This window comes from Chanodichthys erythropterus, chromosome 17 (genome assembly GCF_024489055.1).
Source record: "Chanodichthys erythropterus isolate Z2021 chromosome 17, ASM2448905v1, whole genome shotgun sequence".
NCBI classification, from domain to species: Eukaryota; Metazoa; Chordata; class Actinopteri; order Cypriniformes; family Xenocyprididae; genus Chanodichthys; species Chanodichthys erythropterus.
In genome coordinates, this window is record NC_090237.1 from 497,531 (window position 1) to 519,638 (window position 22,108).

General features: G+C 33.8%; 2 protein-coding genes across 4 annotated transcripts in view; both read left to right on the forward strand.

Annotated features, from left to right (window-relative positions):
- LOC137004808 (endothelin-converting enzyme-like 1) overlaps positions 1-12,479 on the forward strand; it is a 28,468-nt gene extending 15,989 nt beyond the window's left edge. Inside the window, exons 8-19 of the mRNA XM_067365447.1 lie at positions 555-777; positions 3,289-3,387; positions 7,191-7,265; positions 7,348-7,451; positions 7,938-7,996; positions 8,504-8,555; positions 9,593-9,660; positions 9,807-9,931; positions 10,019-10,084; positions 10,362-10,457; positions 10,549-10,625; positions 11,595-12,479. Coding sequence (XP_067221548.1) covers positions 555-777; positions 3,289-3,387; positions 7,191-7,265; positions 7,348-7,451; positions 7,938-7,996; positions 8,504-8,555; positions 9,593-9,660; positions 9,807-9,931; positions 10,019-10,084; positions 10,362-10,457; positions 10,549-10,625; positions 11,595-11,694 — 1,144 coding nt within the window. The 3' untranslated portion in view covers positions 11,695-12,479. The remainder of the gene's footprint in view (positions 1-554; positions 778-3,288; positions 3,388-7,190; positions 7,266-7,347; positions 7,452-7,937; positions 7,997-8,503; positions 8,556-9,592; positions 9,661-9,806; positions 9,932-10,018; positions 10,085-10,361; positions 10,458-10,548; positions 10,626-11,594) is intronic.
- Positions 12,480-13,035: 556 nt separating this feature from the next.
- Positions 13,036-21,927, forward strand: cep57 (centrosomal protein 57). 3 transcript variants are annotated; one of them, XR_010892176.1, is made up of 10 exons: positions 13,036-13,197; positions 15,636-15,789; positions 16,132-16,275; positions 17,731-17,852; positions 17,948-18,142; positions 18,363-18,461; positions 19,505-19,573; positions 19,650-19,852; positions 19,953-20,090; positions 20,189-20,323. XR_010892176.1 is itself a non-coding variant. In XM_067365337.1 (10 exons), exons 1-10 carry the CDS (start codon positions 13,159-13,161, stop codon positions 20,372-20,374), a joined length of 1,350 nt encoding a protein of 449 aa, XP_067221438.1. In that variant the 5' UTR covers positions 13,036-13,158; the 3' UTR covers positions 20,375-21,927. The 3 variants fall into 3 exon arrangements, 2 of the variants coding, with proteins under 2 accessions (XP_067221438.1, XP_067221437.1); XM_067365337.1 differs by having other exon boundaries at positions 18,369-18,461; positions 19,946-20,090; positions 20,189-21,927; XM_067365336.1 differs by having other exon boundaries at positions 19,946-20,090; positions 20,189-21,926.
- Positions 21,928-22,108: the final 181 nt, after the last annotated feature.

A 22,108-nucleotide genomic window follows, 5' to 3' on the forward strand; every position in this document is an offset into this window, starting at 1 on the left:
CAAATATACAGAAAAAAACAATATTGTGAAATATTATTACAATTTTAAATAATGGTTTTCTATTTTAATATACTTTAAAATACAATTTATTTCTGTGATGCAAAGCTGTGATGAGTTTTCATCATTCATTGCAAACAAAAACTTCTGACATCTCTCTCTTTTCAAACAGATTACATAAACAGTGTAACAGACTTATATACTATTATTGTTTCTGTAGACATATGTCTCATGTTTGTGTGATAAGTAATCTTTAAGTTACAGTTCATTTACTGAGGACTATCAGAATGGACTTCATTCAGAGAGAGACGACCGATCGTGCATCATGTTTTCTTTATTTTGCAAAAAGCACAACATTTTGTTTTTACTGTGTGTACACAAATAAAAGATTTCAGATTTGAATGATATATAACTCTTATTTGTATGTCCAAAATTGATGGATTATTTTGAGTCTCTTTCGCACTGGTATGAAAAATACCGAGGTGGTATCGACCACCGACTCATGAGAGTAAAAAACATTTTTAGTGTATTTTCATTCTCTGTTGTCTCTGTCTCAGGGTTCTTCATAACTATATGTTGTGGCGTATCGTAGCTGCGTTGAGCGAGCATCTCTCCACGGCGTTCCGCAGCACCATCCACGAATTCTCACGCGAGATCGACGGCACCGAACAGCAGCTGGATCTGGGACGTCTGTGTCTCAATCAGGCCAACAAACACTTCGGCATGGCGCTCGGCGCGCTCTTCGTTCAGCAGCACTTCTCCTCCTCCAGCAGAACGAAGGTGAGATGCTGTTAAAGTATCAACTTTTCCTCAGACGAGTCTCCAAAAACTCCTTAGTAGAAATAAAATGTCACAAATTAGTCAGTAATTGTTATTGTCACACTTGTCTGTCCCTATGATAGCCACTAGAAGGCACTCCTTTACTACTTTATTAACTGCATTTCCCATAACCCTTTGCCTGGACTCATTGTGCTTCATTACATTCAGCTGTGTCTCATTATCCTGGTTAACTCTGCCTATTTAAGCCCTATGTTTTCTGTCAGTCTTCCCAAAGTCTTGTATGTTGTTACACTGTGTTTCTGAGTGTTAGCCTGGTTTCTTGTGTCTTGTTTTTTTTTTATTCTCTTCTCAGATTCTGGTTTAGCCTTTTTGCCTGTGTTTTCTGCCCGGTTGCTCATTTGGATTGTTTGACCGTTTGCTTGTTATATGGATTACGATTCTGGACCGTCCCAATAAAGCAACCAAGCAACCCTTCAACCAATTGAATCTGAAGTTGGTGTTCCGGGTCTAAAATGACTCTCCTTTTAAATTGCTTGTAAATCTCTTATTATGCTATATTATTAACAAATATTGGTTTCAATCTTTTTGTCAACTTGTTTTCTTTCAGTTAGCACAGGTTTTATATTTCTTTTTGGAACTGGTTGATTGTACGCCTCATATTTTCCAGAAAATAATAAGAAAAAAAAGCAATTATGAAGAACTTTATTTGTTTTCTCTGCAGAAACATCTCAGCAGCAAAACTCTCCACTTTGTCTTGTTTAATAGAGTTATTGAGAGATCTCATTTCTTATTTTGCTTTCCCAAGGAAAAGCACTACACACAAATGCAAAATGTTGTTTTCTGTCTCTCTCTGTTGGTCTAATCTGTCTCTCTGGTGCCATATCACCTTCCTCTTTTCTTTCTAATGCAGTCGATCTATTTTTCTTCCTCTGGCCCAAATGTTTGTTTACTTTTCATCTCGGTTCCTTCCTCCCGCACTGTTCTTAGATACATAGAATGATGGATGGATCAAATCGAACTTCTTTTGAGGAAGACGTTGTTCCCAGATGGTTTGCGTGGCGGGGTGTATAGATTTGTAAAAATCCTCAGTCAAAATGTCACTTTCGTCAGATGAGTGCAGACTTTTGCAGTTTTTCCAGCTTGCAGTTCCATACTGTTTCCCTGCACAAGCATCATCCCAGTCTCTTAAAACTTTCTATTTACGTGATAGTTCATCCACAAATGAAGTCTTTCATCATTTATAATGCATTCCAAAACCTCTTTCTTCAGTGGAACATAAAAAGTTGAGTAGAATGTTCATTTGGGGTCAGTAAGATTTTTTTGTTTTCAAAGGATTATTGTCACCATTTAAGGCTACATTTATTTAATCAAAAATACAAAAAAAAGTGAAATATTATTCCAATGTAAATCAGATGTTTTCTATGTGAATATATAGTAAAGTGTAATTTATTCCTGTGATCAAAGCTGAATTTTCAGCATCATTACTCCAGTCTTCAGTGTCACATGATCCTTTAGAAATCATTCTGATATGATGATTTGCTGCTCAAGAAACATTTATGATTATTATCAATGTTGAATATTTGTGTGGAAATCGTTTTTCAGGATTATTTGATGAAAAGAAAGTTTAAAAGAACAGCATTTATTTGAAATAGAATCTTTTGTAACATTATGAATGTAAATTTTAATCAATTTAATTCATCCATGCAGAATAAAAGTATTAATTTCTTTATTTAAAAAAAACAAAACTGACCCTAAACTTTTGAACAGTAGTTTTTTAATGAAGTGAAATTGAAATAAAATAAAATAATTTAAAAGAAGTCGATTTGATTTATGTGCTGTATACCAAGTCATCAGATGTGATGAACACAGTTTGCACAGTTTTTATGGCTCTTTTGACATCGGTCTTATTATGGGTTTGGTTATATGTTCATGCTCATTGAGGCCATCTCAGGTGATTCTGACCAGCTTTTAAAGGAAGGTCTCACTTGACTTGTTTTTCTAATTACAAGTATGAATAATTTTGGTAACTCAAAAGTCTCCACTGCATATTAGCTTCACATGAATGTGAAAGATGTAAAAGAGTTAAGCAGCCCCTATTGAAACTCTGCTGGTCTGATTGCAGGCTAGAAATATCAAATTCATATGAGAAATTTCACAACGTTACAATTACATTTATTCATTCAGCAGATGCTTTTCCTTACAAACGAGGAAATCAACAGCTGATTCATCCTAAAAAACTCCAATACATTATAGTTGTGCTGGAAATTTCACAGAGGAGAGGTTTATGTACTAAAGTATATGGTGGTGCCTATCCAGTGAATTAAATACCTTAAGAATAAAATATACTACATGTCATGTCATTATTTCCTCTTTTCATTTTGAACTTGATTGACATTATTTATATTATTCCTAACAAAAGAGTCAGTGTAAGAACATTGTTATTTCTAACAGTGAGATTTTACTTGCGTGAAGGCACCTTTGATTGACATCTTGTCTCCGCCCCATTCACAGGTACAGGAGCTGGTGGAGGACATTAAGCATTCATTAGATGTGAGACTACAGGAGCTCGACTGGATGGATGACGAAACCAAAGACGCTGCCAGAGCAAAGGTGAAAACAACAAGTTTATGGCAGTTATGTTTCAATTTTACATTCACTAGGACCCATTTCTCAAAACTTAGGTAACTTTTTCTCTTCACACAGTGAGCACAGCAGGAGTCTATGGGCTAAACTGTGGATCGTTTATAATTGCTTTGGCACACATTCAATGATGACATCTTTCAAATTACATGAATTCTTTTCTCACTTACAGTGGAGATAAAATCTCTACACTCCTCAATCAAAACAGCTGGTTTTTGTGATGCAAAAAATAAAATGATGATAAATCATATCAGAACTTATGCAACTTATGTAAAGTGACACATTTCAGAGAAAAAAGATAAAAATAAAAACTCGCGACACCCCTAATTAACACAATAACAATATTTAATTTTTTAAATATCATAATGTTGGTCAATACCGATATATCGCGACACCCCTAATTAACATGATAACAATATTTCATTTTTTTTATATCATAATTTTGGTCAATACCGATATATCGCGACACCCCTAATTAACACAATAACAATATTTCATTTTTTTTATATCATAATTTTGGTCAATACCGATATATCATGACACCCCTAATTAACATGATAACAATATTTCATTTTTTTTATATCATAATTTTGGTCAATACCGATATATCGCGACACCCCTAATTAACATGATAACAATATTTCATTTTTTTTATATCATAATTTTGGTCAATACCGATATATCGCGACACCCCTAATTAACACAATAACAATATTTCATTTTTTTTAATATCATAATTTTGGTCAATACCGATATATCGCGACACCCCTAATTAACACAATAACAATATTTCATTTTTTAAATATCACTATTTTGGTCAATACCGATATATCATGACACTCCTAATTAACACGATAACAATATTTCATTTTTTAAATGTCACTATTTTGGTCAATACCGATATATCGCGACACCCCTAATTAACACAATAACAATATTTCATTTTTTTTATATCATAATTTTGGTCAATACCGATATATCGCGACACCCCTAATTAACACAATAACAATATTTCATTTTTTTTATATCATAATTTTGGTCAATACCGATATATCGCGACACCCCTAATTAACACAATAACAATATTTCATTTTTTTTAATATCATAATTTTGGTCAATACCGATATATCGCGACACCCCTAATTAACACAATAACAATATTTAATTTTTTAAATATCACTATTTTGGTCAATACCGATATATCGCGACACCCCTAATTAACACAATAACAATATTTCATTTTTTTTAATATCATAATTTTGGTCAATACCGATATATCATGACACCCCTAATTAACACGATAACAATATTTCATTTTTTTTATATCATAATTTTGGTCAATACCGATATATCGCGACACCCCTAATTAACACAATAACAATATTTCATTTTTTTTATATCATAATTTTGGTCAATACCGATATATCGCGACACCCCTAATTAACACAATAACAATATTTCATTTTTTTTAATATCATAATTTTGGTCAATACCGATATATCGCGACACCCCTAATTAACACGATAACAATATTTCATTTTTTTTATATCATAATTTTGGTCAATACCGATATATCGCGACACCCCTAATTAACACAATAACAATATTTCATTTTTTAAATATCATAATGTTGGTCAATACCGATATATCGCGACACCCCTAATTAACACGATAACAATATTTCATTTTTTTTATATCATAATTTTGGTCAATACCGATATATCGCGACACCCCTAATTAACACAATAACAATATTTCATTTTTTTTATATCATAATTATGGTCAATACCGATATATCGCGACACCCCTAATTAACACGATAACAATATTTCATTTTTTTTATATCATAATTTTGGTCAATACCGATATATCGCGACACCCCTAATTAACACGATAACAATATTTCATTTTTTTTATATCATAATTTTGGTCAATACCGATATATCGCAACACCCCTAATTAACACGATAACAATATTTCATTTTTTTTATATCATAATTTTGGTCAATACCGATATATCGCGACACCCCTAATTAACACGATAACAATATTTCATTTTTTTTAATATCATAATTATGGTCAATACCGATATATCGCGACACCCCTAATTAACACGATAACAATATTTCATTTTTTTTAATATCATAATTATGGTCAATACCGATATATCGCGACACCCCTAATTAACATGATAACAATATTTCATTTTTTTTATATCATAATTTTGGTCAATACCGATATATCGCGACACCCCTAATTAACACGATAACAATATTTCATTTTTTTTATATCATAATTTTGGTCAATACCGATATATCGCAACACCCCTAATTAACACGATAACAATATTTCATTTTTTTTATATCATAATTTTGGTCAATACCGATATATCGCGACACCCCTAATTAACACGATAACAATATTTCGTTTTTTTAATATCATAATTATGGTCAATACCGATATATCGCGACACCCCTAATTAACACAATAACAATATTTCATTTTTTTTATATCATAATTTTGGTCAATACCGATATATCGCGACACCCCTAATTAACACAATAACAATATTTCATTTTTTTTATATCATAATTTTGGTCAATACCGATATATCGCGACACCCCTAATTAACACAATAACAATATTTCATTTTTTTTATATCATAATTTTGGTCAATACCGATATATCGCGACACCCCTAATTAACACAATAACAATATTTCATTTTTTTTATATCATAATTATGGTCAATACCGATATATCGCGACACCCCTAATTAACACAATAACAATATTTCATTTTTTTTATATCATAATTTTGGTCAATACCGATATATCGCGACACCCCTAATTAACACAATAACAATATTTCATTTTTTTTATATCATAATTTTGGTCAATACCGATATATCGCGACACCCCTAATTAACACAATAACAATATTTCATTTTTTTTATATCATAATTATGGTCAATACCGATATATCGCGACACCCCTAATTAACACAATAACAATATTTCATTTTTTTTATATCATAATTATGGTCAATACCGATATATCGCGACACCCCTAATTAACACGATAACAATATTTCATTTTTTTTATATCATAATTTTGGTCAATACCGATATATCGCGACACCCCTAATTAACACGATAACAATATTTCATTTTTTTTATATCATAATTATGGTCAATACCGATATATCGCGACACCCCTAATTAATACGATAACAATATTTCATTTTTTTTAATATCATAATTTTGGTCAATACCGATATATCGCAACACCCCTAATTAATACGATAACAATATTTCATTTTTTTTAATATCATAATTTTGGTCAATACCGATATATCATGACACCCCTAATTAACACGATAACAATATTTCATTTTTTTTATATCATAATTTTGGTCAATACCGATATATCATGACACTCCTAATTAACACGATAACAATATTTCATTTTTTTTAATATCATAATTTTGGTCAATACCGATATATCATGACACCCCTAATTAACACGATAACAATATTTCATTTTTTTTATATCATAATTTTGGTCAATACCGATATATCGCGACACCCCTAATTAACACGATAACAATATTTCATTTTTTAAATGTCACGATTTTGGTCAATACCGATATATCATGACACTCCTAATTAAAATATCACGATTATGATCAATATCGATCGCTTTGTAAACATTTGCATGCGATCTCATTGATCCTGCGGTTCTGAGAGGTTTATGTTGTGAATCTCTCTCTCAGCTGCAGCACATGATGGTGATGACCGGTTATCCTGACTTCCTGTTGAAGCCTGAACTCATTGATGAGGAATATGCGGTAAGACGCTCTTGACCAGTCAGATGATCAGATTTCAGACGATGTCTTGAGTTCAAATCAACCTTTTATCTCTCCTCTCCAGTTTGATGTGAACGAGAAGACGTACTTCAGGAACATCCTGAACAGCATCAAGTACAACATCAAACTCTCCGTCAAAAAGATCCATAAAGAGGTGGACAAGACGACGTACGTTTCACTACAGTATCCAATCGATCACTTTATTCAGACTTAGAACAGTTAACTTTTCACCATAAGGGTGATTCTTTATTTAAATGAACTTCACTATTGGTTTTCAAAGAGAAAATGCTTTGAAAACACAGTCATTCTCTTTTAAATGGATAGATTGGGTGAAACCAACATGAATACCAATATCACATCTCTAAGAATGAGCCTCATGCATTTAAACTAGATTTTAAAGAGTTTCCCTTGTAATCATCACAGATGGTTTTGCCATTGATCCTTAAACAGTCACTGATGTGTCTTGAAACAGACGTTGAGTGTGTGTGTGTGTGTGTGTTATCAGACAGACAGATTGTGTCTGAACACGATGTTCAAACTAAAGAAAGATGAATCCAAACACACACGCTTTCAGATGTTTTCATGAAATGTGTTTGTGTCCATTAAAATACAATATTCTACAATTAAAATAACAATCCCTGTGTGTTTCCACAGGTGGCTTCTTCCACCACAGGCTTTAAATGCATATTACCTGCCAAACAAAAACCAGATGGGTGAGTGTCATCAAACATACACACATGAATACTGAAATTAATACTTTTGTTCATCAGGGACGCATTACACTGATCAAAAGTGGCAGTAAAGGCATTTATAATGTTACAAAAGATTCTATTTCAAATAAATGCTGTTCTTTTGAGCTTTTTATTCATCAAAGAATCCTGAAAACTAAAATGTAGCATGAATCAGAAGTTGTGCTCATCTTTTCTTCTCTATTGTGTCGTATATCAGAGTGAAACGCTTCTCAAACAAGAACAAATGTAGGGCGGGGCTTGATTGTGTCTGTGGGGAATTGATTGGATGGTTGTGGTTTGCTATTGGTGGATCTCATGTGAGTGACAGGTTGCCCCGCCCTCATCATCAGAGAAGAGATTCTGATTCAAGATTCTGAATTTAACACACTCACAGATAAATCATTTATAATAAACACTGTGATATTCCATAAAAAACAAGAATTGTCCGTTTTGATTTCATGCTGACTTCAAACTTCTCTCTCTCTTTAGTTTTTCCTGCAGGAATTCTCCAGCCGACCCTCTATGATCCGGAATTCCCTCAGTGAGTCCTTTAATATTCCCGGATCAATATTCCTCTGATGATGTCGTAGTGTGAGCATGTTCACTAGCAGTCCGATTACAGCAGTTTAACACACACATCCACACCACATTACAGTGATTTTACCACGGGATTATAGATTTATAGAATTAATTGATATAGAATTGTAGAGAATTTTTGATTTAATATAGAATTTGATATAGTTGATGTGTAACACAGGTGTGTTTTATAATGCATCTTATACAGCCTCAAATGTTTGTGTTCAGCATCAGTGTCACATCGTGTGTGTGTGTGTGTGTGTGTGTGTGTGTGTGTGTGTGTGTGTGTGTGTGTGTGTGTGTGTGTGTGTGTGTGAGTGTGTGTGTGTGTGTGTGTATGTGTGTGCATGGCTGCTGTGGCTTTTCTCTGAGAGCAGCTCTTGCAGATTTGTATTGATTTCCCTTCACAAAGTCTGTTAGAGAGGACAAATGTTAGCAGACCACACACACACACACACGCACACACGCACACACACACACACACACACACACTTAGCTATAGATATACAGAGATACACAGAAATATGTGGTTGTGACGGTTATTTTAGTATCATTGATAATCTATTACAGTTTTTGTAAAGTTTATTTTTATATTTTTACAGGTTTTATTTTTATATTTTCTTTTATTGTAAATTTAGTTAAATTTTTAACAATTTAGTTTTATGTTTTTGCCATTTTTATTATTTTGTATTAATTTTATGTCAGTTGTAGTTTTAGTTATTTTGTAACATAACATGTAATATATATATATAATATGGTTTTTTATTTGTACATTAACCATATTTTGGGGAGATTTAGTGAGTTAAACCTGATAAAACATCATTTTAGGGATGTCATTTGTAAAAACGATATAAAAATAAAGTAATTAAAGGTTTTTTATTGTAAAATTGCAGTGATTTTTCTGTCAGGATCAGTGTAGGTTTGACTCTCTGCTGCCTCCTGCTGTTCACAGCTGTGATGCACATGAAGATCTGATGAGATTCAGTGTTTTTCCTGTCTTAGGTCACTGAATTATGGAGGAATCGGTGCGATCATCGGACACGAGCTCACGCACGGATACGACGACTGGGGTGAGAGACAGAGAGAGAGCTTCAGCTGTAATAAACACACAGCAGGACGTTTCTGAACAACACAAATGCAGCAGTGAAATATATGAATCACGACTGGATCAGTTTTTTGATTTAGAGTCATGTGACTTCTTCCTGTTTGCCTATAGGTGGGCAGTACGATCGCTATGGCAACCTGAAGCAGTGGTGGACGGAAGAGTCGTACAGGAAGTTTCAGAAGAAGGCGGAGTGTATCATCAAACTCTACGACAACTTCACGGTGTACAACCAGAAGGTACGGAAACACACACACACACACACACACAAGTGCAATCCGGTTGTATACACTAAAACGTGTGTGTGTGTGTGTGTGTGTGTGCAGGTGAACGGGCGTCTGACGCTGGGCGAGAACATCGCTGATCTGGGCGGACTGAAGTTGTCTTATTATGTGAGTTTCATCAGAATCGGAATGTCGCTCTGTTCCAAATCAGAATGTTGGAATTTACAACTTCTTCCTGGAAAAGTGCAAATTAAAGTTGATCTACAAACTTAAAAAAATTTCTCATGAACATTGAAAAAGTTTTTTTTTTTTTGCATCACACTGGTTTTGCTGTATTTCTCTATTTTTTAATTCATAAAAGGGGGGGTATGTAGTAAAAATGCATAGTAAAACCTGTGTGTGTGTGTGTGTGTGTGTGTGTGTGTGTGTGTGTGTGTGTGTGTAGGCGTATCAGAAGTGGGTTCGTGAGCACGGGCCGGAGCGTCCTCTCCCAGGACTCAAATACACACACGAGCAGCTGTTCTTCATCGCGTTCGCTCAGGTACAGTTACACTGCAGCAGTTCAGTAACACTGGTTCAGTGATAATCAGCTCTTAAGATCCCAGAAATCTTTCTGCACACTGTCCTCACAGAACTGGTGCATGAAGAGACGATCACAGTCGATTTACCTGCAGCTGCTGACGGATAAACACGCACCTGAACATTACAGGTACACACACTTCACCTTCAGTCCAGTACTGGTGATTATTGCTTGAGAATGATCTGTTGTGAACTGTAAGGACTTTCTTTCTCAAATGTTATTATTTTACTTAATGTGATTAATTATGGACATTAAAATAATTATAAATATTATAAATATTTATATATTATATATTATAAATTATATAAAAATTAGTGCTGTCAAATCGATTAATTGCATTTCACATAAAACATTGTAAATGTATAGTATATTTTTGTGTATCTTTATCTATATCTATATATATATAAATATATATCTATATCTATATATATATATATATACAAACAAACAAACTTTTATGTTAGATGTGATTAATCACAAAATATGTAACATTAGTGTGTGTGTATATATATATATATATATATATATATATATATATATATTTATATATATATATATATATATATATATATATACACACACATAAATGCGATTAATAGATTTGACAGCACTAATAAAAATTATACATAACCTTTTCATGCATTTTATTGTTTAAGAAATATCTGACTGTTACACCTTTTACACTAAATCAAATCATATTAAAACACCAAAATAATTAAAAACAGAATAATAAATATTGACATACCCAAACAAATAAATTAGTGCATTATTGTAATTAAGGCATGTTTATATCAAGTAATAAATTAACTTATTTTAAATGATTCATTCTCATAGAAATATTTTATTACCACTGAAATACTATTATAGTTTTTATTAATATTTTCAAAATGTTAGTATTTTTGCTGTTTTTATTTTTTTTTTTATTATTTTTAGTTATTTTAGTACATAAAGTTAAACCAAATGAAAATTAAATTTATAAAAATATTTGATGTAATTTAAATTTAGTTTATTTTATTATGTTAGTTTGTTTTAGTTTTCTGACACTTTGATTTAAATGGTTCCATTAGTGTCAGCGGTTCTGTGACTGTCTGTCTGCAGGGTGATCGGCAGCGTGTCTCAGTTCGACGAGTTCGGCCGTGTGTTTCACTGTCCCAGAGGTTCGCCCATGCACCCCCTCAACAAGTGCGCCGTCTGGTGACCTTTGACCCCTGAAGGTCTCCTCCCGCCCTCGTGATCCGAGCTGCTCCCTCATCACGATCCAGTCACGACACGTTTGATGTTTACAGCGTTTGATCAGAAACCGACCTGCGCTCGTCATGTGCCATATCCCCACGGATCTTTCCTTTGAAATGTTTATTTTTATATTCTGATGCGGAGTGTGGCTGATGTGTGTGTGAGAGACGCGGCGCTGTATCGTAGGCATGTTGACGTTTTGATATGACGTGTTTGTCAGAGAAGTTTGGTGTTTTTTAGTAGAATCGGGCTGCTGGACTGACTGAGGCAAAGATCAAAAACGTCCACGAGCTTTTCTCAAATCACATTTTTAATGTGAATGTCAATGTTAATCTTGTTTCCCACTCAGGACAGAGACCACGTGGCATTCTGGGATACGTCCAGACTTATTTTTGAGATAAAAATGAGAGTTCATGTTCCTGATGTGATCGTTTATGTGATGTGACCTTTTTGTGATGGAAGATGTTCTTTTAATTTCTCACAGATGAATTCTGGACTTCAAAATAACCCCAAATAAGATTTATGCAACCGCAGCCTCTCTCCAGTGCGAAGATGGGTTATTATTACAGGACTTTAATTTTGTATAAAGTTTTTGCTCATGAAAGATGAAAGAGTAACTTTGTACAGATTCATTATATGAGAGTTTAGAAAAATGTACAGGTCAAATAAAGCATGTTTCCTGTTAAAAAAAAAACATAAATCACACACAAACCAAGATAGGACTTTACTGTGTTCAATGAAAACCTGGAAAATGCTCCATAATCCATGTTTGGAATAAAATAAAATCACATGCAACCTTTGGCAGATCTTTCTTTTAATTACTTATAGAAAAAATGACAAACAAGAGTTTACACACTATTTACGTTACGTGTTGAATTTAAATACAGATGTTGGGACTTTTATTATATTTTGGCCATAACCAACACTCAAGCCATAGAAGGAGTTCGTTTCTCTGACATTACATGATGTGATGTATTATTTTAAAATGTGAAATTGATCATATGAACAGTTTACTGTTACTTTTTAATTAGATACTCAAACAGACAACAAATATCTGTGAAAACTGATGTTGGAAACCCAGAGGTGGGTGTCGTCGCTTCCGGTACAGTAACTTACGCTGTATAAAATATATTTTTATTTAAAAAATGCGATTAAACTGATGAAAACTATATTAACTAGTAGATTAGTCGTTTTCCAAAAACAGAAATATTGCACATAACTTTTAAATATTACGATTCACGTCTCGTGACTTTTATTTACATTTCTACAGTCCGGATGTTGTCATCGCTGACTTCACCACCTCTGCTTTGCGCGCTTGTGTTTTGTTTCCTGTTTGCACAGCCACCAAATTTACAACAAACAGAACTAAAACTCGTAAGACGTTAATTTAATTTAATTAAATATGATCGAAGATTAAACTCTTATTTTAATGGACACGAACTCAAAACCCTCCGCGAGGCGAGAAAAGGTAAAAACATCATCACAGTTTCAGCATTCACACATTCAACATGATGCAGCTTTAAAGTTAAAATTTATTACATGACATCTGTTGAAATTAACAAAGTATAATGTTTAATTAAACTTCATATATATATATATATATATATATATATATATATATATATATATATATATATATATATATATATATATATATATATATATATATATATATAATCGTGTTTGAAATAATGTTTCATTTATCCATCGTGCATTATTAAAATCAAACTGTAAATATTATTATACTAAATATACTCACTTAAACTTCCTCAAAACCTTGTTTATATTTCTTCCTGATTTTGATCATTTCTGCTGTTTTTGCGTTTTTGAACTGAATCTAAAACTCACTTCTAAACCCAGCAGAGTTTAAAACTAAACTGCATATTTAAGACTCAATATTTGTTTTCTCTGGGAAAAAATACATCGTTCACATAGGCCAATAAACTCAATTCACATCAATATATGTCATTTATAATTTATAATAAACTATATATATACAGGCTCATGTTTTAAAGTCAGAATTTCCACTATTGATCTGAATCCAGATTCATTCAATATTTGCTGACAGATTATTTTTTATTCTGGTGAATGTTTTACACTCTCATATTGAGTTAGACTCACTTCTCAAATACCTTTATTAACGAGTAATTAAAATGTGACAGATTCTTCAAACTTTTTGATAATTTATTTATTTCATCTACCAAAAAATACATTTTAATTGATCAATTTGGTTATGTATTATTTATTTTATTTACATTTTTCATAATTTAATTACTTTTATTTTATTTTTCTGTTTTTATTTTTTCTATTTTTATAATCACATATATAATGTTTGGGTCAATGATGTGACGCGTTATTTTTTTTTTTACCAAAAGCTATAATAATAATAATAAAAAAAACAAAGATATGACATCCAAAGTATGTAATGTAGTACAACTAGATCTCTTTTATTGAATCCAAAAGGTTTTAATTATATTTTTCTACATATAAAGGTATTTTAAAGATTGTGAAGTGTCAAAACGTCATTTGGTTTAACCGTTCATTTGTGATTAAATATCTTAAAATGTAATAAATGTATATATTTTTTATTCTGGCATGATTTTATAACATCATATATCAACATAGTGTAAAATGATATTAAAATTATGTGTAGAAGTCGTTGCTTTTTTTATGAGAAAGAATGTCCGGAAAAATGAATTTCATTGATGTCATTCGGAGTAACCAATATAAAGAGACCATTCTGGATCAAGTCATGTGGTCAATATCATGTGACAGGATGTGACATCATTCAGACACCTGCAAAGGGTCACATGATTGTGAAGCAAAGTAACTAACTCTCTCTTAACTATTTGATAAATTCATGTTTTCTCTTGTTCATACGCATGTCCCGAAACATCAGGTCATTCGGTGCAACCAAAATCAAAATCAGCTCTGCTCAGAGTGCATACGGTCCCTCTGTAAATAGTGTGGAAGTAACACTGAAGCAGAGTTAAAGTTAATGAGATAATTAAGCGATTGATTAAGTGATTGAGCAGTAGATCTCAGCAGAGGATTCTCTTTTCTTCAGTGATTCTGCTTGTTAACAGCAGGTGTTCATCAATAATGCTCATTCATCACTTAATTCATCATGTCATTAACTTTAACTCTGCTTCAGTGTCACTTTCACACTATTTACAGAGGGACCGTATGTACTCCGAGCAGAGTTGATCTGCTGATTTAGCTGTGTAGAAAACATGGAAAATATTGTAATATTTTGAAAACTTGTACTAAATATAAAATGATTGATTGTAGGGCTGGGCGATGTATCGAATGCTTTTGTCACGCGCATTTCTTCAGTAAAGCCGGTTCCCTGATTGCCGCTAAATCGCCATCACCTGCTTTCAAATGAAGCGGCATTTAATAGACAGAGCCGTAGTTCACTGATAAGCCACGCAATATCGCGTTCAATATCGATATGTATCGCCGTCGATATTGAACGCGTGACAAAAGCATTCGATACATCGCCCAGCCCTAATTGATTGTCCTTTTGCTAGATATTAGCCTGTTGGCATCGTTTGAAAATATCGTCATTCGGTGTAACCAAAAGTGTCATTCAGTAAAACCGAAATTTTAGAAAAGTTTTTGTTGACAATTTTTTTCCATCTTGTGAAAAATGACAAAATCAGTATTAATTGATTATTAAAATGTTTTCAAATTAAATTGTTTACACTTAATAAAACTTCAAAATTAATTACATTTCTATTATATTTTTTTTTACACTTTTATAAACCTTATTCGTCAATGACCCATTTATTTATTCATTCATTTGTTTTGGTATTTGCCCTTTTTGCCTGTGTGTATTATATGTGTGACATGTCTAATGTGTTTTTACAGTATGATTTTGTGTTTTGTGCTGTAAATCTACAGGAGGGTGTGACGGCGCCCCTCAGAGGCCGAGCGATGTCTGACAGCGTGTCTCTGCCGTCTTACGCCGAGTATCCTGCGAGACGTCCCTTCATCAACACCCCCCTGCCCTTCACAAACAGACCCGTGAGAGCCTTTCCTGAGAGCAGCAGCGCAGGTACACACACACACACACACGCGTGATGATGACACCTGACGCTCAGGTACACTCGTGACACGAGCCTCGTCCCTATAGGGTGACAGCTGTATGCTTCGCTCATTAATAATTCACTGCTTCAGCTCTCATACAGCACACAGCTGCTGACGGGAAGGTTTGGTGAACAGCTCCCCCTGCTGGAGAGTTATGGTTTCTGAGCTCAGATTCTTAGTTTTCTTGCATTAACATTGAAAAATGCATCTGATCAATGAATCAAAGCGACTTAGAAAAGAGGAGCATCACTTGAACTTCCTCACCTTGAATGTAAACATGAGCAGTGGATGAAGAACTGTGTGTTTGCAGCCATTCTTTCAGCACTGAAGAACCTGCAGGAGAAGATTCGTCATCTGGAGCTGGAGCGGTGTGACGCTCGACAGAAGCTCCAGACCATCTCCAGAGAATCCACACACTCCCCGGAGAGACCGGCAGAGCGCCACACACACACCGGTCTGATTTACTCATTATCATATTTATTCAGATTTCTGACACCAGTCTGATTGAAACATTATCATAGGATTTATTCAGATTTCGAATTAGGTTTGTGACCCTGGAGCACAAAAGCAGTCAGAGGTCACACGGGTATATTTGTAGAAATACCCAACAATACACTGTTTTTGGTCAAAATGATTGATTTTTCTTTTATGCAAAAAATCATTAGGATATTAAGTCAAGATCATGAGCCATTCAAATATTTTGTAAATTTCCTACTGTAAATATATCAGAAATGTTATTTTTGTGAGTGGATATGCATTGCTAAGAACTTCATTTGATGAACTTTAAAGGTGATTTTCTCAATATTTAGATTTTTTTCACCCTCAGATTCCAGATTTTCATATAGTTGTATATCGACCAAATATTCTCCTATCCTGACAAATCATACATCAGATTATGTATTTTCAAATATTTTCAAAATTTCGTTTTCAAAAAATTGACCCTTATGTCTGGTTTTTCTTTAATTTTTTTATTTTAATTTTTCATTTGACATTTTAGTGATGTTATGTGCTTTTGACATTTTTTGTTTTTTAATGTATTTAATTTTTTTTAAATATATTTTATATATTATAGATACTTCATTTTTGTTTTTTAAAATATATATTAAATATTTTTAATGTAATAAATAATTCTGTATAGTGTTATGTATTTCTAATTCAGTTTTAGTTTTCAGCTGTAGTATTTTTAGTTCAAATTTTTGCTTAAGTTTTTATAAGTTTACATTTTTTCCATACTAAAATAATTAGAACTTAAAATAAAAAAAAACATATATATATATATATAAAAAAAAAAAAATCTAATAAAAATGACAAAAACGCACAACAAAATTAAAATAGTTTAAATGAACACTTAAATTTAAATGGAAATATAAAATATAATTTATCAAAATATTAATTTATTATTAATTATATATAATAAATTAATATCATTTATATATTTAATTTTTGCTCAGTTTTCATTTTAATTTTAGTTTTTCATTTTACATTTTAGTCATGTTATGCACTTTTGACATTTTTTATTTTTTAATATATTTAAAATGTTAAAAATATTTATATATAGTATATATACTTGATGTATTTAAATATTTATTTTTTAAAATATATATTAAATATTTTTAAATGTAATAAGTAATTTATACAGTGTTATATGTATTTCTAATTCAGTTTTAGCTTTTAGCTGTAGTATTTTTAGTACTTCAACTTCTTTTATTTCAGTTTAGAAGTTTAGAACTTCTTTTTATTTAAAATTTTTTGCTTTTTTTTTCATAAATTTACATGTTTCCATACTAAAACAACTAGAACTTAAATAAAAAAAAACTAAAACAAAATCTAATAAAAATGACAAAAACCAAATTTATTAAATCAACATTTAATTAATTAAAATATTAATTATATATGTGTGTGTGTGTAGATCTGCTCTCTCAGCTGACTGCGGCCGAGTCTCGATGCTCGCGGTTGGAGAGACAGTTGGAGCACATGAAGAAGACCGTACGAAACACAGAATCAGACAGAACCGCTGTGCTGCGTCAACAGGTGCGTCACACACACACTCACACACACCTGAATGAAAGTCTGACCTCTGAAGCCGTTGTGTGTAGAGACACATTCATGACCTGTGTGTGTTTAAGGTGTCTCTGGAGCGTCTGGGTCCTGCGGATCAGGCCGACGTCCAGCTGACGCTGCAGAAGCTGGATGTTCTGGAGCAGGAGTATCACCGGCTGACGGAGACTCAGAGCGCCGCGGAGAGGAAGATCAGACAGCTGGAGAGGAAACTGCAGGAAGAGGAACATCAGAGGAAACTGGTGCAGGACAAAGCAGCGCAGGTGAGTCATGTGACATGAATCATATCCATCATAACTGTGGAGGATGACGTTACCCGTCATAGCGCTCGCTGAGCCTGATATATGAGGGCAAATATGACCCTCTGGGGGTTTGCTTGTTTCAGGATTCTCCATATTATATATTCAAATTTCAATATTAACAAAAGCAGTTAGATTGAGGATAGTGTGACGTTAACATGTGCTCTCTCTGTTCTGCGGTCAGTTACAGACGGGTCTTGAAGCCAATCGTCTGCTCATTCAGTCTGTTTCTCCACGTCCTCACAAACCCAGCAGAGTCAAACAGAAGAAAAGCTCATCGAAGGTAAATGACGGATCAGAGCTGGACCATGTGACCAACATCTGTACCATGATACAAGTCAATTTCAACCACAGCGAGGAACGACATCACTAGGGCTGGGTTTTGACACGGTTTTCACGATTCGATTCGATTCGATTATTTTGGATGTAGTATTTCAGTTTCAGCACATGGTAAATCTCTCCAGTAATGCTGTAAACTACACATGAGAGTCAGCTGGTGCTACTGTAATAATACTGAAGATTAAATTAACTTATTTATATACAAACACTTAAATTACACTCAATGATGTTTTATTATAAATAAAGTTTAGAATTACATAATCATATTTCTACTCCAATTCATTTTTTTTTAAATATAAACATTTAAATTGCGGCTGATTTATTCAAACATGCATTAAATATTGAAGAACATTAAAAATTATAATGAATATGTAACGGTGCATAGCTATATTTATCTTTCTAGAGCACTTTTCTAGCTGACTAATGAGTTTATGGTCACTGAATATGTTTTTCTGAGGTAAATGTGACGTCACGTGACACTGAAGCTGTTTTATTGAGGTTGAAGCACTGATTGAGCGATTACACGAGACATGATACGGATTTCAGTAAGTTGTACTGTATATTTTAACATACCTTCAGATGTTCATGATTATTTCGCTGTAACTGGTATTAAAGCGGAGGAGAGGATGATCACATGCTTCTCTTTAACTGAGGCGCTAAAGCGATCCGTCACGCCACATTAAACAGCGCCAAAACGGTATTTATTTTCTGAATCTCATAATAAGATGGACGTCATTTGAAATCTGAGACTTTGCTTCATATCAAAAGTAACAAAGATTATTGTGATTTATTAAATGGGAGGAGCTACATATTCTGCTCATTCATCAACTGAAAACTAGACTAGACTAATCGATTATTGGGATTTAAGAATCAATATCGGTTCGTGAAAATGAGAATTTATTAAAATCTAGAAATCAATATTTTTACCCAGCCCTAGACATCACAATATTGTAAATCTGACTGATTAACGCTCATGTGTTCCTGCAGAATCACCCGTCGCCGCCGCAGCCGCATTACAGACTCAGTCTGGGAGACGTGCCGTTTGTGACGGGGACGGTAATCACACCATCACTGCAGCGTTTGTGTGTTTCTGATGATAGTGCGGCATCACTGTGAGTGTGTGTGTGTTCAGTCGACAGGCTCGAGTCACTCGGTGCGAGCGAACGTCCAGCGCGTCCTTCATCTCATGAAGCAGCATCATCCTCAGCTGTGTAACGAGCGAGTGCTGGGACACGCTGACAGCGGTGGCTCCTCCTCTTCCTCTTCCTCCTCCTGCAGTGAAGAGCTGTCGGAGCTGCTGCTGACGCTCCAGGATGAGTTCGGACATATGAGCTTGTGAGTTCCTCAAGTCTGAGGAGGTTTTCAGCCTCTCTTGTGATCACAGTAAGAGGTTCTGCAAGAGCTCACGAGGTCTTGTGTTTCCGTCAGCGAGCAGCAGGAGTTGTCCAGACAGATCCAGTCTTGCGCTTCGGATCGGCTGCGGCAGGATTTGGAGCGTGAGATGGAGGCGCTCATGAAGAGGATGGAGAATAAAGGAGAGCAGATCGCTAAAGTCCGTCGCCACCAGACTCAGGTAATGATATAACAAAAGACTTGATTGTCATTTGAGAGGTCTTAAATTGGGCGTGGAAGTGTGGGACGTTCCCTGATGGTTCCGGCTGTTTGTGGCAGATGGAGAAGTTGAGGAAACAGTGTGGTAAACCGAGTCCCGGCGAGGTGAAGGTCCCGATCCGCGGAGGCTCAGCGACGGGGAAAGCGCGGCCCGGCGAGCGCAGCAGAGACAGCCTGCGTCTGCTGAAGGACATGCGCTCGCTGCAGACCTCACTGCGCTCGGATCAGATCCGCTGGGAGTTCTGACCGGGAAGCGCTCGGGTCAATGGCACAAAAACATGTCCAGGTCAAAGGTCAGCAGAAAGATGGAACATTGCAATTGGCCTGAAAAATATTTTGACATTATTTTCATGACAGTTTTTAGTCGTGTGATGCTGTATTTTTACTGTATGATATTATAGTCTAAGTTATTTAGTTAATAATTTAATTAGGCATGAAGGCAGTACAACTGAAAATGCAAGAAAAATGTAAAATATATTTTTTGAATTATATATATTGTTACATAATTTTTAATATTGTAAATATTTTTACATTTTTAATAGCTTTTTTCATCACATAATTGGCATAAATTGTCATTAAAATAATGTCACTGCAGAGAATCTCAATGTTCTTAAAGCAGCTCTGACTGTAATTATGTGGAAAAGAATTTCTTGTCTGGGTCACATGATCAATAAAAACATCACATGGTTTTGACAGGTTCCATGAGGTTCACACTTTGATCTCATTTTGTTTGTTTGTTTGCTGCATATAGTTTTTCAGATGTTTGATTAATTTGTTCATGAATCCGTACAGAATCAGTGTGTAATTACAGCACTCATCAGTAATTAAGATTCAAATGAATTAAGATAAACAAGCAGATGAGATGACATTCCCTGTGAATTTCATTTCCATCAGTATTTTTGTCTTTTACCACTTTATTATGTGTAAGAATGTTTCTGGAGCAGAATAAAGGACCGACCGAACTGCACATGCTCAGTAAGATCTGAAACTGATGAACTACAGCTGGATCTACCTCCACTATTACCCAGAATTCCTCTGCAGGATGTTTGAATCTCAATGTTTACTTGATTTTCATGTTTAAAATGAATCTTTTCGACATTCCAAGAACCAGTTTTTGTTTGGTCTGGTAACACTGTACAATACGGTTTCATCAGTTAACATGAACTAACCGACACTTCCACAGGATTTACTAAAACATTTCAAAGATCAAAAGTTGTATCTGTTATCATTTAAGCACTGTGAACTAAATAAGCTTAACAAATCTTAACAAATGAGACCTTACTGTAAATTGTTACCTTTGGCTTTTATTACATCGTTTATATCATATTTCTGATGTAAAATCATTTCTCTGTGATAGAGTGAAGGTGAGATGTGACCGGTTTAACAAATATTTTACATAGAAAACAAAAAACATACATGTAATGGATTTTATTTGAATTGACCAGTGATTTGTTAAAGTTACAGATGGTTTTACGTGTGTGTGTGTGTGTGTGTGTGTGAGATCATACACTGGTGCTCAGAATGACTTTAAAATATTTGAAATATTTATTTTTTCAGCACTGAATAAAAATCACATGAATGACGTGTTTGTGATGGTTTTTTGAAGCTTATTTGAATGAAAAGTATTATTACTAATGTACACATTTTTAACGTCAGTCCTTCTTCCAAATCATGTTTTTGTCTTACCATGATTCACCATGGTAAACCTGTTATATATTAAGTGTTTATATTTTAGACCTGATGCAGGAAAATTGCATCATACATCTCTCCCGTGCGTCTCGTCATATCTGTTAAGAAAAGCTGCTCCGGCTCCTTCAAAAACAGAATGTGACAGAGCCTGTAATAAAACAAGAATCAACATAACCTAACCCTAAACAGCTAGAGGAACAAAAGTTACATAGTGTACCTTTAACTAATGTTAATCATAATCTTATTGTAAAGTGTTACCAAAAATACAAGTGTTCATTTTGTGTTCAGAAG

Coding starts and splice junctions, on each gene's coding strand:
- cep57 (XM_067365336.1), top strand. CDS start 13,159: ATGGACACGAACTCAAAACCCTCCGCGAGGCGAGAAAAG. Junction 16,276..17,730: donor AGAGCGCCACACACACACCG/GTCTGATTTACT, acceptor GTGTGTGTGTAG/ATCTGCTCTCTCAGCTGACT. Junction 18,462..19,504: donor AGAAGAAAAGCTCATCGAAG/GTAAATGACGGA, acceptor GTGTTCCTGCAG/AATCACCCGTCGCCGCCGCA.